At 40.3% G+C, this 18,078-nt stretch overlaps 1 protein-coding gene across 2 annotated transcripts in view; it reads right to left on the bottom strand.

Annotated features, from left to right (window-relative positions):
* Positions 1-3,013: 3,013 nt before the first annotated feature.
* LOC116301158 (sodium channel protein 1 brain) overlaps positions 3,014-18,078 on the bottom strand; it is a 44,538-nt gene continuing 29,473 nt past the window's right edge. For both annotated transcript variants that reach the window (XM_089037343.1, XM_089037347.1), the window contains exons 11-24: positions 17,750-17,938; positions 16,679-17,020; positions 16,241-16,487; positions 10,097-10,191; positions 9,456-9,767; positions 8,782-8,955; positions 8,204-8,329; positions 7,414-7,677; positions 7,035-7,088; positions 6,781-6,918; positions 5,994-6,107; positions 5,654-5,792; positions 5,239-5,370; positions 3,014-4,519 (exon numbers count right to left, since the gene is read on the bottom strand). In XM_089037343.1, the coding sequence (XP_088893469.1) occupies positions 3,420-4,519; positions 5,239-5,370; positions 5,654-5,792; positions 5,994-6,107; positions 6,781-6,918; positions 7,035-7,088; positions 7,414-7,677; positions 8,204-8,329; positions 8,782-8,955; positions 9,456-9,767; positions 10,097-10,191; positions 16,241-16,487; positions 16,679-17,020; positions 17,750-17,938 (3,426 nt within the window). In that variant the 3' untranslated portion in view covers positions 3,014-3,419. The remainder of the gene's footprint in view (positions 4,520-5,238; positions 5,371-5,653; positions 5,793-5,993; positions 6,108-6,780; positions 6,919-7,034; positions 7,089-7,413; positions 7,678-8,203; positions 8,330-8,781; positions 8,956-9,455; positions 9,768-10,096; positions 10,192-16,240; positions 16,488-16,678; positions 17,021-17,749; positions 17,939-18,078) is intronic.

Below are 18,078 nucleotides of genomic sequence, written 5' to 3'. Positions count from 1 at the left end.
ATAGAAATGGACGTTCTTAATAACAATGAAATACCTAACTTTATTGATATATCATTACTCATTGTTCGGATTTTTTTCTCTCGATCCAGTATACTCCAATAAAGAGAAAGAACGATTGCAATCTAGCTAAGGATAAGGATAATGATTAGAAAAAACAATGGCCATTGTCCCTTGAGGAATTGCGATTTACGTGCAATAGCCTAGCATTGAGCTGTTTTGATTTGTTTATCAAGTAATGGTTCTTGACTAACAATGAAGCTTAAGGCTAAATAACATCGTCCCACGCCACGGACGGAACTTGCCTGTTTGTCTTTACTTTAAAAGGTTATCAGGTGTTATCTTTAGAGACTGGTTTTATTGAGGTGGCATGCAATACACACTCACAAAGGATTTGAAATATCTGCAAGAGTGTGTGATACAGCGATGTGGAGAAGTGGGACAATTAGGGACAAAATGGTGGACAAGAAAATGGATGAAGAAAAGTAGATGGATGGATGGATGGATGGATAGATAGATAGATGGATGGATTGGGATGGATGGATGGGATGGATGGATGGGATGGGATGGGTTGGGACGGGATGGGATGGATGGATGTAGATGGATGGATGGATAGATGGATGGATGGATGGATGGGTAGATGGATGGATGGAGGGAGGGAGGGAGGGAGAGAGGGAGGGAGAGAGAGAGGGAGGGAGGGAGGCAAGGATGGATGGATGGATGGACGTGAGGACGGACGGATCGATGTGGATGAATATGCATGCATACCTAGACAGGTGAAGGTGAAGGTGTATGCAAGGCTATAGAAAGAAAGAAAGGAAGGAGGACTGATAGCAGCAAGAAGACAGAATAAAAAGCAAACATACCTCGAGTATGATTTATGATTTTGCTCTCTATATCTCAGCGCACGATGAAGGCAGTAATGAACCGATCCAGCTTCAGTAACACTAGGCTGTTTATCCAATTATTACTTCTTTTCGACTATTGTTTTACCGACTTACATTCTTATAGAATATTATCTGATAACAAAGCAGACGAGCTGAGCCATGCATGCTGATAGGTATTCAAAGCACTTGGCGGGCACCCATCAGCAGAAATACGCAAGACAATTATTCAAGTCTTGTCAGTATACCAGTGCGTGTTAACGAAATGACTAGATATGATAAGGCTGAAGGAACGGCTTAATTGTAAGCATGTGCTCTGAGAGAAATCTTGCTATGGGCTAATTCTTGCGCTGGACGTGACATGTACTTTGTATATATTGTGCAGTTTGGAGTGAGATACACTCAACTCATAACGCAGGTTGGAACGCCAAGAACAATGCAAACGACCAAAAAGAGTTAGGAAAACAGAGGTTGCAAAACAGATTTTTTTAAAAAGAGGACAAGAATGGCTTAAAGAGTGAGGAATTTTCTGAAGGATAATTGATCTGGTCTGCTCTGTTAAGATAGCAAAGACTTCCGATACTCGAGATTACAATCAGGTTACCGTCACGTATCGCAAAAACCGAGGTCGTAGCCGAAGCTTTAGCCCAAGTATGGACTGCAGATACAAATCGAAACTCGAATAACAGCTTTTTGCTTGTACAGTTGAGTCAAAAAGCACGAGACTAACCCGAAGTGGTGAAAGCTGGATTGATAAAGAAACGTTTTGTTGAAATGTGCTAAATATGTAAAGATTGTTTCCGAGACTTAATATTCATTCAAAACGCTAAAATTAATGATTGCTTAAATACGTTTCCGGTGCTCAATGACTTCCAGTGATCGAGTGTCCGATAACCCTTCTGTGATGAAATAATCAATGTATTTAACTTTATAATTAATTAAATTTAAACTGACCTTGCCTTTAGTGATTCATATAGTTTTCACTAACTCTGCAGTGTTGTCCATTCTATTGTATCGGTTTTTTCATTCGGAGCAGCTCGTCCTCTCGACTTTAGATGAAAGTTGTGTTTAGCGCCTTAGTTTAAGGAAAACAGATCATCCATAGTTCAATAATGTTTATGTGGCATTCCCCAAGGATTGGTATTAGGACCTTTGAATTTTTTAATACTGACCCCCTGGGTGATCTTTCTTATTTGCGACGCTTAGCTATAGATAAAAATAGTCAATTACCCTTGCCTTAAGGGTTTGGCGTTCCTCAAGGATCATTTCTTGGACCTTTTCAGTTTCGTTGCACTTCCCCACTAACCGCCATTTCCCCTTTTTTGCTTACTGCGCATTTTTAATATGACAATTTTAGATGGCTATTGCATACATAAATAACTTGGCCGAACATAATCTAGTCTAAGAAATCACTTGAAAATTCAATGTTTATCTCATCAAATCTTTGGACGTCATCGGAATGTCTTCAGCTGAAAATTTCAATAATATGGGAAAGCGCCAATATACTGTTATTTGTAAACATTGGTACGTGAACAACTAGTTGTTTAATTTTAGCCTATATATAGCAAATTTTAATATTTGATGACTGACAGGATGTAGTTGGGCTCCCTGTTGTAGTAGTTTCGCGAGTGCGCAAAGGAGTACCGGGAATATTTGATAAATATATTTAGGAGAAAGCCAGTAGTTTTCTCAACTGTCGCGTGACAACTTTAACCAATGAAAATGCTCGAAATTTTGCAATATGGCGGAGAAGGCAATCTCGTAAATCTGGGGTGCTCACCAATTTAACCAATGGTTAGGGAATTTGTTTGCTATTGTTAAGAAAAGCGCGGGAAAATTTGACTTTCAACGAATGGAACACGCGTCTACCGGAAGACCCAAGAAGAGTGGGAAAAATAAAATACCACAATCGGAAGACAAAGTTTTCCTGAACTTTCCGATTGGAATGAGGCACATCATTTGTTTTTCAACCGGGATTTTCGGTTTTTTCGGGTAAATGGTATTCACCCCTGTACCTCTCCACAGGTAACCCAGCAATTAAAAAAATCGATTTAGGAGATTTCTTGCACTGTTTTCCCGCGCATTTTCGCATCGTCCAAAGGCTTAAAATTTAATTCCACCAGACACCAAAGTAGAAAAAGCCGCTCTTTAATGTGCGCCTTGACGCTATTACAAAATTAGAAAATATCTGCTTTCCTTTCGTGTGTTTCGACACTCTACAGTAAAAAATAATCGTACAATTCTCTGGATTTTTTCTGCTTTGACAAGTTTAACAGTTTTTGGTGTGTATATGGTATTTACAGATTTTGTAGTATTTACATCTGTGGTTACGTTGCTATGGCAACAAGGACAAGGACATAGTCGTATGGTATATCCATAGGAATGGCGCGCTATTTCTGAGAGTCTTTTAAGTCAATGGGAAATGTTTACCACAGAAATAATTTGTCCTTTTATTTACAGGAGTAGTGAGGAAGAGCGTTGCTTTTTCTGTTTATAAAGTGCGGTGAAGAAAAATGTGATAGAATCGTTGCAGGTAAATCAAACTGTTTCTTCGTTTGGGACTGCCTCTACTTTAACCTCAATCACACGAGGCAATACGCGAGCCGTTGAGCTTCTTCTGCGTTCAATCATAGCAACAGATTCCAAGCTCCTTGCAAGGCGATACCTCTGTAGCTCCTTGTTAAATAAGTACTGTCTGAAGGCTTTCTGGATGACAGAAGCTGCGCGAACCTCTTGAATTCTGCGCAATGTTGTACTCTCAGTTCGTGTCTTGGATCTTTTTGGGAATGAATTGATGAAATGTTGTTCCATTTTAGATTTCATGAGAGTGTACGCAACGGACGAACCTCCTTGACCCTCTTCTTCGATGTCACCTAAAACTCGACGAACTAAAGACTGCATGACATCGAAGCAGTGAACGCGATCACCTTGTTTGATCGGAATATTCAGATTTATACAGGCGTACTTATTTGGCTGGGGTATCCTTAGAGGCGGTTCTAAGCCATCCACAAAGTCGGACAAAGCTGAATGTGGTATATATTGAGTAGCACCTGGATCAAATCGCTCCCAGTGGAAATAAAACATGTCTAAGTCATCATCAGTGATGCCTACTTCTTCCTCTTGGTGCGCTTGACTTAAGTTCTCCAAGATGATAGCGATGTACATATTGATGATAATTAAGAAGGTTAAGAGGATAAAGGTAGTGAAAAACAAGACTGCTAACCAAGGAGTCCCGCAGTTTCCATTAGGCATTCCATTAAGGTACGGGTCGCAATCAGGTGGTTGGATGAGCAGAGGTTTCAGCACGTCGTTCCAACCAGCAGACGTCGATAGTCGGAATAACAAAAGCATGCTATTACTGAAGGTTTCAAAATTAACGACGCTGTCGAGTGCGCCGGTCCGCTTGACATAACCAAACGATGACATGCCAATGATAGAGTAGATGAACATGATCAAGAACAGTAACGCACCAATGTTGAAAAGCGCGGGAAGAGAGATGATGAGAGCGAAGAGTAAACGACGTATTCCTCGAGCTCCTTTGTAGAAGCGAAGAAGACGACCGATTCTGAATACTCTTGCGACGCGGAACAAGCTTGGTGTTACGAAAAACTCGTACTTGAGATACTCGAGAATAATGCCTGGTTAATAATGGAAAAGTGAAGAGGTTAGTTTGGTGTCAGCGTGATGAGAATGGCCAGGGAAGTGCAAACTTTCAAACAACTTTTATCGATACTCTGAAACAGCCACTGCACTCATGATCAAAGTCAGGACACAGCTAACTCACAGATCAAACCCTGAAAAAACCTTGGGGTTAAACTAAGTTATGGCATGGCTAAGTCACAGGTTCAACTGGAATTAAGCGTGTTATAGGTTTTGCGGAGGGAGAAAAAGCGGAGAACTCCAGAAAAAACTTCCGAATCAAGGAAGAGAGCTAACAATCTTTACTCATATGTGATGCCGAGTTCAGGAATCGAATCCAAGGTGAGGGTAATACAAGTTTAGCATACTTAATTATAGATGTAGTAAAAACTAACTGGGAAAAAGTAAGAAGTAAATGATGAAGAAAAGAAAAATGGGAAGATATTTCTACGACTTCTTTTTACTTGTTGTTCACAATATTGTGGCTTGCTAGAAGACTAGCTTAACACTTTAACAAAGTTATTAGCTGATTTATTGAAGAAAAGAAGGAAGGGAAGAAAAAAGAAAGAGGAAAAGAAGATAAGGAGGAAATTTGAAAAAAAGAAGGGAAGAAGGATTGGGAATAAAAAAAGCGCAACAGAGAATGAAAACGAATAAAAGGATGAAAGGAAGAAAAGGATGAAGCAACAAACACTCAAGTGAACAATCGGGAACTTACCCAAGATAGATAACACGACGATCACGAAGTCAAAGATGTTCCATGGCTGCCTGAAGTAATGGAGTCTAAGCACGATGATACGTAAGATGGCCTCTAGTGTAAAGACACCAGTAAAAAACAGGTTGATGATCAGTAAGATCTGTTAAGGTTAACAACATGATAGGATATGCACTGGATGGATGGATGGATGGATGGATGGATGGATGGATGGATGGATGGATGGATGGATGGATGGATGGATGGATAGATGGATGGATGAATGGATAATATTATTGAATGAATGGATTTATTATCGACCTGGATTGGATGAATAAATGGAAGTTATAGGATTGACGGATGGGTTGACAAAAAGGTTGGGATTAATAGATGGATAATTGGATGCAAGGACGGTCACAAACATCGTATCAAAGGATATTCAAAGCAAGCTTGAAGTCGTCGTTCTGTCCGTAGTGTTGTATCATCATGACAAAGATGTTAAGACAAATAAGAACCATAATGATCGTCTCGAAACGAGAACCGTGCACAACATCAAACAACTTGGCCATTAACTTGCCCTGAAATAACATTATTCACATGTTAAAACCCTTAGAATCTAAAACCCACTTGTCATTAACAGCCTCGTTTTGGTGATGAGGCTTGAGGTTCTTCAGAATTGAGGAAGTAGGATGGGACAAGAAAAAAACAAAAGCAATAAGCCTGGGGAGGAGAAGAGTAAATTGAGGGAGACTGGGGAAAAGTATAGATGGCTTTGTTACCTTTGGTCGACTGATCATTTTCTTTGGCTTTTTATTGGCTGCTTTTCTCAACGTGCAGAACCACGCTCTTTGTGATGGAGTAAGAAAGACATCAAGGGCGCCAAAATCTTCGTACTACAAGAAGAAAATATTTTTTCATGCTATAGAGATTTTGCACCACCACGTGACGGCAGCCATGTTAGATGGCAGGAACAATACGATCGTTTTACATGAGAAAGAATTAAATTCCCGAGAGCAAAGGGATTTTATTTTTCTGCCATCTAACCACAGGCAGCCCAATCTGTATTATGGGCGCCAGATATTTAGAGCATGTACATACTTACAGTTCTCGGACACCTTGTCCCAACCTTGTACTGGTGCCCAGTACCCCTCCTTTGTCGTGGGTGAAGTGTTTCAATATTAGCTGTGTTCACATTTGTGCCCAACAGTAAATTTACTCTCAAGGACCGTCCTCAGGAACTAAGTATGGACACACTCTTATGAGCACATCCAAGCTTAATAGGGTTGTACAAGAGAATATGAACTAAGAGAAGGAATCCCCGCGCCCCATCATGAACACTCTTTGACGCTATTATTAGAATCTTTGATGCTATTTTTAGAATCATTTATTTGATTGCGGATTGTTTTTCTGCACGCGCTCTACTCTGTTTGCTCATGTTTGCTTTTCTTTTTTCGAAAAAACCCATGATGGTCACAAACATGAAATAAGTAACAGAGATTCCTTCTCTTAGTTCATTTTCTCTTGGCTTGCGCCACTCAACAATTTTTTTTGATCGATCAAGCTTACTTGTTTCTTGAGGCGGTTGAAGTTGTCGATGATGACACCGATGAAGAGATTGAGGGTAAAGAATGAACCGAAGATGATGAAGATGACGAAGTATGCGTAAGCTGAGAAGTTGTGTCCCTCTGCTGGTTGAAGATCCACCTGAAAATGAAAACACCACCAACAAAAATTAATTGATGATGTATTAAATATTAGTGATGAAATGAATGGGAGGAAGTGAACAACTGCAAGGGACATAGTAAATTTGCCATGCTTACCCCTCTGGCGTCCACAGCATCTCGCATGATTTCCATCCACCCTTCAAAAGTTGCCTGAAAAATCGACACAATAATTTTGTATAACCCTGAAACAACCTCTGGGCTGATCTAAGTCAGGGCTTGGCTAACTCATAGATTTAACCCTGAAACAACCTCTGAGGTGATCTAAGTCAGGGCACGCACCTCTAGGGTGTTCAAAGCCAGGGCAAGCCTCCTCAAAGAACGGATTAAAATTTAGCTTATTGCTTTTGCGGATGGAGGAAAGCCGAAAGTCGGGGGAAGACAGGACTAAAAAATATCAGAAAAAATATCAGCTATTACGATTGAATTTACAATTGATATTTTCTAATAAATAATAATAATGTTTGCAGTCGCTTACCACTTGGAACAAAGCCATAAATCCATTAAATGACGTATCGAAGTTAATCTTGGAATTGACCCATCGAAACCCTTTGGCTATGCAATCACTCTTGTTGTTGACGACGTCATGAGAGATCAAGCTTCCACTGATTCCTACACATCTGTAGAAGCGACCACCAAAGAACTGGACACCCATGATACTGAATATCAGCCAGAACACCATGCACACCAGTAACACGTTACCAATACCAGGAATTGCGAATAGAAGGGAGTTGACCACAACCTGGAAAACATTTTACCATGTCAGGAAATTGAAAATGGAAACGGAACTGACGATATAGATTTAACCAATCATAGCGCGTGAGGATACTCTCCATCCAATCAAAATGCTCGGACACGGCACCTTTTCTACGATGAGTTTTTTCCCAGTTATACGAAAACTGCTTAAATAATGTGAAAAATAACAAACCTTCAGGGAGATAAAAAAATATTTAGGATTCCTCGATTCCCATTGCTTTCACGTAAATCACGTGATCAAGTAAACTGGTCCAAAAAGACCCCTTGCATGTGACGTCAAAGGAGCTCAATTTGGAGGACAAAACAAAAGAATTTCAATCTCAACAGAATTGGAAACCTATTTTTATATCCTCCAAATAGGCCCCTTGCATGTGACGTCAAAGCAGCTCAATTTGGAGGACAAAACAAAAGAATTTCAATCTCCTGAGAATTGGAAACCTATTGTTATTTCCTCCAAATTGAGCTGCATTCGACTGACTGCAAGGGGTCAGTTTTTTCTGACATTTTCTTACCTTCATTCCTTCCCAACGTGAGATAGCCCGTAACGGTCTTAAGGCACGCAATGTTCTTAGCGATCGAAATGATGACAAACTACTGTCGGAGTCCGTGGAGTCTGTGATGACACTGGTTATGGAGATCTAAAAAGTAAGATAATACAATCACTTAAAACGGGGTTTACAACGATCCTAAGCCAGCCACAAAGAATTCTCAGAGGAGTAAGTTGCATTTGCAATCATTCCCAAGAGGATGAGGTAACAAAAGATACGGCGGCCATGTTGGTGGATATAACAAAAGAAACTAATGAGGAATCTTTTGTTAAATTCATCCAACATGGCGCCTATGAAAATCATCAGTGAGTGACGATATTTATTTATATATTTATGTTTCGAATATCAGAGAAATGAAATCACACCACGAAAAATTTATTCCTCCTTTATTAGATGAGGAGTGGTAACGGAGATGTTCTACGTTGCAGTATGGGATTGAGTTAATTTTTTCACTTTTTTTTTTCTCATTTCAGACCCATAACTCCTTGCGGTACGCACTCGTTACCAGACCTCATCCAAAGGAAATAGTAAAGGTTACTTACAACGACAATGAACACGTCCAAGCAGTTCCAGAAATTCTTAAAGTACGACACCAGACCCAGTCCGAAAACCTTGAGCAGGAACTCGGCACTAAATACCACAGCAAAGAAGATGTTCAAGATTTTCAAGGCTTGCTGAAGTCTTGGACGAGATGGCAGATTAATGTCCTCGAAAACCTACACGTGGCAACGAAAAAATGTAAATTATACCTTTTTTTTTTAATAATTGCGCGTCAAAGACAACTTGCTATTTTTCGGGATTTTTGTCTTCCGTCAATCGACTCGTTCTATGGATAATTACGAGTATGAATTAGTGCATACACATACGCGTGGAACTTTAAAATACCATACGAAACGATGTCGAGACCATTTTTAAACTTTATATACGACACTCACGCTTGCGTCAACAAAAACAAAACACACACACAAAAACAAAAAATGAAAATGAAAAGATGATGGAACTTGTTTGTTTGCCACGTTTCCCATAAGAATAAAAACCTTTGTTTAACTACGCGTTTGACCTCATCTTTAAGCGCTTGTATACGACATTGCGTAGGGGAAAAGCCATTGTTCCAGTCAACATGGCTGCCGCGTTGATGCTGTAGTTGTTGTTTGATGTCTTAACTGATGAAACTTTGCACGAGCTGTCTTTGATAATAAGCTGTACTTCAACTCACCAGTGCAAAACTACTGCCCATGATAATTACAAGCACTGCCCATTCAAAGTATCGATGCTCTACAAAGTTCTTTACAGTAAAACGGGTTTGTCTCCATGCTCGATACCACCGGGTCTGCTTCCATATAGTGATCCAGTTGCAGGACGCCTTCTTCATGCACCAGGGACAGCACTCTTCTACTTCTGTCATGGGGCGGTCTTTTGGTTCGTCGTCTTCGTTCTCTTGGTTGGAGAGAGAAGTGGATGACGCAGCGAGGCTTAAGGCTGTGCTTGCTGTTGTGTCGTTAGTTGCGGACTCTAGTGCGATTGAAAGCTGAAAAACATACGACAGGTCAGTGAGAAAATGATGATTAACGAAGAAATGGTAGAATTGATGCGACAAACTTAAACAGAACGATTGTATAGCAAAATACAGCACCGCGCAGCACTGCACTGCACAGCACAGCACAGCACAGCACAGCACAGCACAGCACAGCACAGCACAGCACAGCACAGCACAGCACAGCACAGCACAGCACAGCGCTGCACAGCAGTAGACTGCACAACAAGTTGCAGCACGGCAAGCCAAGACACAGCACAGTACTGCATGGTACAGCAGAACATAGATCATATTATGACGGTCATACTTTATTGTACTCTTACCCTCTTGATGGTATCTCTGTTTATTTTCCCTCTCTTGCCCTGGAAAGCTGCCACAGCACTAATGATGGACGGGGAAGGAAAAGTTGAACACGAATCTGCCAAAGAAAAGAATGCTTATTTTTAGCTGCCATATCACATCCAGCTATGATGGGACCAATATTAATTATTATTGGCTAAAATCACCTAAAGATTGTCCTTTGCTAAGTAGACCAGTTTTTAGGATTCTTTTTATTGATTGATTAATTAAGGACCATACTTCCAGACATCGAGTGCTGAACCGTCGTATGGCAGCGCGAAGCATTTACGGCTACGCCGGAGATTTCGACCCCGACACCGCTATCCCTGGATTTACAGACTGATCAGGAAGCTCGGCCAAAGCCTAAGGGAGAGGTTAGTCGGCCCCTAGACCGTAGATGATTAACCCCTTTTTGTTTTAGCTTCGCACCAGTGTCCCAAGATGTGCAAAAGGGACAGCATGGTGGTCTTTAGCAAGGGGGGGTCCTACATGAACGCCAGAGACACGCCGGGGTGATGAGCCCCGCCCCCCATGTAGACCTACACACTACAGATTACTACAATAAACACTAATACAAAAAGATAATCAAAACATCATTTACATATAGAGTATCATCCTGGTCTACCTAGGATTATACTCATCAAAACACTTCATAGGTATATTCAAGCGAACACAACGTTTTCCCTTGCATAAACGTTACACAAGTACAAGTGAAAAGAAGACAAAGAAAACTACTTTTAGGCTGACCAGGTTATAACAGTAATATCCGGAGAAAACTTTCCCAAAACATTCCAGGATCTGTTGAAAAAACGCCTTGATTTTCGACTAACCGAACGTTTAGAGTAACAGAGCAGATGGATATTAAGTCGTTTCACAACCTTTGCTTTAACCACAGAGGCAACAGGGAGAGTACCTTCAAAGCAATACTCATTCCTAGCCAACCACACAAAGTACTTCAACAGATTAAGAAAATAGGAAAAAACAGGTGGAATAATCTGCCGTTCATGATTGTCATATCCAAATAGCATATGACGAGATTGAAGGGATGGCGACAAGGGAGTAACACGCAGAAATAAGGTCTGAGCCCATAGTAACAGTTCTTGCATGAGGTTACATTCAAAGAACAAATGAACTGGAGTTTTCAAAGGATGTCCACAAAAGCATGAAGGATCAGCAATGTTCATACCAAACTTGACAAGTCGATCACAGGTATAGAGCACTCCATGGCAAATCTTCCACGATAGATCACGAACTTGACGATCCAAAGGCATAATGTTCACTTGTGACCATGTGTCCGTCCAATAGAGCTCGCCAAAGATTGGGCGAAATTTCAGAACGCAATTAGGAAGCATGACATTCCTTTCAATGATATTTGAATAAACAGATTTTGTAGTAAGAGATGAGATAGACAATGCACTACCATCAGAGGACCGCAGAATAGCAAAAGTTTTCAATTGAACTGAGAAATGGCCACCGACGTATGCCCAAGCATCTAAAAGTGAGGCATAAAAATCCGGTAGTAAATGAGAAGGATAATATGCAGGATATGAAAGAACAGAACGTAAATCATCACCAAATACTTTCTCCACAAAAAAGGAGAAGAAAGCACACCATTTCGATGGGGACAGGGCCCACCGCTTTATCCACTGACAATGGAGTGCGCGCACCTTTGATTGTATATCAATTAAACCAAACCCGCCTTGAGTGGTGGATTGGAAAAGAACGTTTTGTGACACCAAATGCTTTTTCCCCGACCAAAAAAAATCCAAAGTACACTTGGAAGCTTGCGCCAAGACCCAGTTTGGCATGGCTAGTACTGAGGCACAAAACAATAGACCTGCCATGCCAAGTGCATTCAGGACAAGAGCCTTACCAGAATAGGAAAGATTACGATGTTTCCAAGAATCTATTACACTAGAAAGTTTGTTTAAGCGACCATCCCAATTTGGATGAGAGACATCATCATTTCCTAAACATGTGCCAAGACAAGGAATACTGTCTGAAGACCACTGCAAGTCAATGGGAGGATCACTACGACCTCTCCAAGAGCCTGCCCAAAGCCCTTTAGATTTCTCTTTATTAATCTTAGCCCCAGATGCCTTTTCATATTCCTCATAGATGGAGAAGACAGTGGATATTTCATCGTCGTCTGTACATAACAGGGTCGTGTCATCAGCGTATTGGGAAATAAGTGCTGGTTCATAATCAGGGTGCGGAAGAACCAAACCTCTTAAATAGATTGACGCACGAATACGACACGCTAAAGATTCGGCAATCAGTACGTAAAGGGGCGCTGACAGTGGACAGCCTTGTCTTACACCCCTCGATAAATTTATAAAAGGTGTAAAGAAGCCATTTACCAATACCGAAGACTGAGGTCCAGTATAGAACAAGCGTACCCACGAGCAAAAGGAAGGTCCAAACCCCATGCCTTCAAGGACTCTGAGCATGTAGGACCATTCCACCCTGTCAAAAGCTTTTTCCTGATCCAAAGACAATAAGGCCAGAGGTGAATTAGTTATTTTGCCATATGTAACAGCATCTTGAAGAAGCCTGATGTTTTCACCAATAAATCTGCCAGGTACCGAACAGGTCTGGTCAGGAGATACAACATAAGCGATCACTTTTCGTAGACGGCCCGCGATTGATCTTGAAGCTATCTTGTAGTCTGTACATAATAGGGAGATGGGACGCCAGTTTTTCATCAAAAATCTATCTCCCTTTTTATATGAGAGCGTTATAATCCCTCTCCTCTGAGAAACTGATAGTACACCACACCTAAAGGCATAATTAAGTACAGCTACCAGGTCCTTTCCAATGAGATCCCAAAACTTTAGATAAAATTCTTTGGGAAGACCATCAAAACCAGGCGTTTTACCTGACGGCATCCCCTCAAGAGCCTCAAGACATTCCTTCATGGTCAAAGGACCCTCACACACATCTTTCATTTCTAAAGGAATTCTACGTTCCAAGTTAGAAATAAAATCATCTGCAATGGTTTCATCAGTTTCTTGTGAAGTAAATAAACCCTTGTAAAAAGAGAACCAAGCCTGCCTCAAATTCTCAGGATCGGAAACGTATTGATCATTGCTATCTAGAATAAGATCAATCATTTTGTTGGCCCTATTCTTCTTTCCCATACGGAAGAAAAAGGAAGTGGATCTCTCACCCTCTTCAGTCCATTTGGTACGAGCTCTTATTTCTGCCGCCTTGGCTGCCTCTCGATCAAACAATTCTAATTCATTGAGTACACTATGGTATTGATTTAGAACAGAGAGATCTCCCCCATCTACCAGAACTTTTAATGATCTTGCTTGAGCTTCCAAGGAATGCCTGGATGCCCGTCGTTTGAAAGATAACTTGGAACAAAACCTAGTGGTGGCTTGTTGGATCTTTCTTTTACCTATATCCCACCAAACAAGCAATGACGTACATGACTCTTTCTGAGGTTGCCAGGACTTCCATAAGTCCCTTACGAGCTCCACGTATGCATCGTTATCCAAAATACTAACATTGAGTTTCCAAAAATAAGGGCCTCTGGGTGGAACTTCAGGCAATATGAAATCAAGGAAAACAGCAGAGTGATCAGAATGCGGACAAGGTAAAATACTGCACTCAGAAACATGAGGAACAAATCGCAATGGAAGTCCGATCATATCAATGCGGGACGCAGCCATGCCATTAGTACTGATATAAGTAAATTCTTTGGTTCTAGGATGACAGTGCCTCCAAATGTCAATCAAGCGATTTTCATGGAATAAGATGGGAAGGACAGTAGCACTGTCATAACTAGCAGGTAGTACAGAATTAAAGGATCGACGATCCAGAATAGGTGTAAAAACCGTATTGAAATCCCCTAAGAGGAGAATGTCAGACGTAGGATCAAGCCTATCATTTACTTGTGTCAAAAAACCATCTCTTTCAGGATTGTGATTGGGAGCATACAGGGAGACGATAGAAACTTTGCAAGAGTCATATTGGACATCTAAATAAGTGAAGCGGCCATTGATACCCGAGTACTGTTTAAGTACAGAAAAAGGAGAGGCACGCTTTAACAAAATTGCAGTACCACCAGAATGCTTTGTGTTGAAATCTCCAAAAGCTAGATAAGGAAAATTATCAAACCAATTATTGAGTTCTTGTTGTGAAATACAGTGAGTTTCTTGGATGCTCACAATATCAGGCGGGCGAGATAAGGAAGACAGCCAAAAAATAAATGTTGTTCTTTTCACATACTCTCGCAGACCATTTATGTTTATAGTGAGAGCCCTCATTTTAAACAAAAATCAACAAGTATTTATGATAGTTTCAATATTCTGAATAACTGCTTATTAATAAACCATCAATTTCAACATTTTCAATAATCATAACATTATTTGTAACATTATTCATATAACACATATATTACGTAAACAATTCATACTTCAATACACTTTTTTTTTTTTTTTTTTTTTTAAACCTTCAATATATGATTAGAAATATAGATAACTATATAAATACGCAAGAAAAATTAGGGTTTCTTTTTAGAACGTTGAGTAATAACCTCCTTTGGATCCACAGATCTTTTGAGGTTACGTAAATTAGTAAAGCAAATGTCCATCCCTTCAGCAGGTTTTTCCTTCGTCGTGTTTTGTTTGACCATATGACTAAATGAAGGAGAGGACAAAGATGTTCCCAAGGAAATTGAAGAGTTAGAATCACACGACAGAGATAGTACTTCAACATTTTGAAGAGAATCCTGAGAAGAAGGATTAGGAAAAAGCGGTTGCGAAGAAACAACTTCTGAGGAGGAATCCTTTTGCAAAGAAGAACGCAAATCTGTAGGTTCCTGTACAACTTCAGTGATCACACCTGACTGAGATATATTTTCTGTCAACTCTTGAGACTCCTCTGGGAGAGAAAGAGCAGGATGTTGCGGAAAGTTCTGTCCTTCAGGACGATCTATAGCGTAACGAGGGGGTTCAATAAGATCCTTCGAGCAAGCATAAGAATGGTGACCTTGCGCACCACAGCGGTTGCAGACACCTTTTAGGGGACATCTTGTATTTGAATGTCCCCACCAGTTGCATGAGAAACAACATAATGGCTGACTACGGTATCTAATATGAGCAATAAACGGGTCCAAAAGAACACTCGTAGGAATATGCTCATTTAATGTCACAAAAAGCCGTCTATCTCCAGTTTCAAAGCCAAATTTGTCTAAATTTCTCACTACTTGATTTACGCTCCCATATTTTTCAAAGTATTCCTTGATGTCGTCATCCTCCACCTCACAAGGGAGGTTTGAAACCGTCACAACTTGTTGAGGTGATTCAACCCCATTGAAAAAGCAAAAACAGCCCCTAATATAGATTCCTTTCGTAAATAACTGTTCCCTTTATCTATGAGATTCCTCCTTAAACGTTACTCTACAAGAATAACCTGTATTAGACACCTGAACACATTTTATGGCAGTACGCAATTCGTTTCCAAGAACTTTTCCAATGGCCGCAATAATTTCATCCCTAGTGACCGGCTGTCTAAGCTTCTGTAATTGACGTGGAAGCCCTAATTCTAATGTATTTGGCCTATGTACCGAGAACATATTTGACCAAAAAATAATATACCAAAAATATTAATAATCAGTGCCCTTGAAGGAAATATTCCTAGGTTGTCGAAGTAGGACAAACCTAGGGAATAATCCAACGGAGGGAGGAGGATACAACTTCCAGTTCTTGACTTCAGAAATCTTGATTCTTGAGTCTTGAGAATCTTGAGCCTTGAATCTTGAACTGTGAATCTCAGATCTTGGACTTGAATTTCTACACCGACTTGTAAAGAAAAACTTCACCAACCATCGGCAATCGTGAGCTTACTTGCAAAAGATGATGAACCCCTTGCTATGACCAGCATACCCGTTTTGCCGCTTGCATCGCTGGTGCCTAAACATCCTTAGTCACTCCTTTCGATGTGGGACGCGTTTTCAAAAAAATTACTGTGAAGTATATTTACGAGCAAACCCAGATGGTGGAAAAATCCAGATGGAAGGTCTTATTTTCCTATCCTTTGACAGGTATTTGGGTGATGTTGAGTGGGCAAAAGTCGATCATCTTCCAAAGCGCATGCGCAAGTTATAAATTTCATCATACCTGTGACTCTTGATTCGCCATTCAATGTCGGGCCATCGGGTGTACCTTCACCATCCTGTTGTACTCGGATTGTTGGTATTACTTTGGTAGGCTTCGAAACCGATCCACGCAGACGCAGTACCTTGCTGAGTCTTTGCACTCCTTGAGCGAATTTACTTGGTTTCTGCTTGGCTTTTTTCTGTGCTTCTTCTTCGAGGGACTCTCGAGCGAACGCGTTGAGTAACAGAGCAAGAAATAAATTAAGCACCTGGAAAAAAGAAGCACGGGTGAAAATTGGCCAATGAAGAGGATTTTTAAAAATTTTTTCTCTCTATTTCTCACCTCAATTTGTTTTGGAAGAAAGGAAAATAGAAAAGTGGAAAGTGTAAAAATAGGGGGGAAAAGCTATGTATACCATTGCTCTCTCAAGAATGGAATCTATTCAACTGATATACTCACCAAAAAGTTTCCAATGATGAGGGTGGTCAGAAAGAAAAGCGTGGCCCAGACATTGCTTACTCTCATACAATCGTACAATGGTTCTATCCATTCCCCGCACAACACACGGAATATCATCATGAACGAGTGCCAAAAATCCGTAAAGTTCCACCTGGGCATCTCTCCGTCGAAATTTTTTGCCGTGTAGTATTCCTCGAAGATTTGCATACCAACGACTGCTAGCATGTAGATTACGATTCCAAGGACTAGCGTAAGGTTTCCAAGCTGACCAACACTGCGTGCGATGGTACTCAGTAACATATTCATGGTACGCCATGACTGAGCCAACTTGAAGACACGTAACTAATAGCAACCAGGAGGGAAATATTTAAATGGTAGATGGTATTAATGATAATATATATTTAATGTTCTCTTGATTTAAACGTAAGGGTCCCCGCTTAGAATGGAGGCATTTAACCCGTGAAATAAAAAATACTAGTCAACGTGTAATAGTCAAATAGACACAAAAGAAAACAATGGAATTAGGGTCTACTAAAGTGTATTAGTTTAATATATATTTCACGGGTTTAATGACTTTTATCTAAAACATCTAGGATATTTTGCTTTAGTTGTGAGCGGCGAAGAAAGAAATAATATTCAAGGGAATTACACTTGGCATATACTTTTTCTGAGATAGCAAACAAGGTGCATGTGGTCCAGAGAGTGTACAAACATCGGTGCTTTATTGTGTGTCATTATATGCTGTTGTTTGTACCCTAGCTAGACCACAATGCACTATGTTCACTATTTCAGAAAGGCCCATGGAGTCGGAAGAGATCGAGCAAAGTACTACGACCAGCAGCTTAAAAGGTAGCAAAAAATCTCCAAAACAAAAACAAAAAACATACAGGATTATAATGGATGGGTGAGACGAATGGTTGCGCTAATGAGTAAATGGGGAACACCGCGAGTAAGAAAATAAAAAATCAAAGAAAGAAGGAAGGAAAATTTGTATTAGACAAAGTATGCAAATAATGAGATAAGATGGATAAAATGGCGACGAAAATACACTAGCAAAAATGAATTACATACCAATCTAAAGGTCCTTAAAACGCTAAGGCCTGAATCATGCTCTGTTATTAACAGTTCAGCCATTAAATCTATCACACTGATAATAACAATAAACCCATCAAAGATGTTCCATCTGCTTTTGACGTAGCCCCTGGGGCCAAACACCATTAGTTTTAATATCATCTCGAGAAAAAATACCATGGTAAACACCTGGGGAAAAAACAGGATTAGAAAATTTTCACTTTGGGCGTGATGCTATCCTAATTAAGACTACATTTCATTCCCTTTGAAATAGTCCCTTTTACAGTTCTCTGCGCCGTCTTGAAAAATAGCTGTGCAATAGATTGCAA

This window comes from Actinia tenebrosa, unplaced genomic scaffold (assembly GCF_029948245.1).
Source record: "Actinia tenebrosa isolate PJP-AT-01 unplaced genomic scaffold, QUT_ActTen_1.0 PGA_scaffold0__85_contigs__length_37466705, whole genome shotgun sequence".
NCBI classification, from domain to species: domain Eukaryota; kingdom Metazoa; phylum Cnidaria; class Anthozoa; order Actiniaria; family Actiniidae; genus Actinia; species Actinia tenebrosa.
The sequence above is the reverse complement of the archived record's forward strand: the minus strand, read 5'-3'. Positions and strand labels throughout refer to the sequence as shown.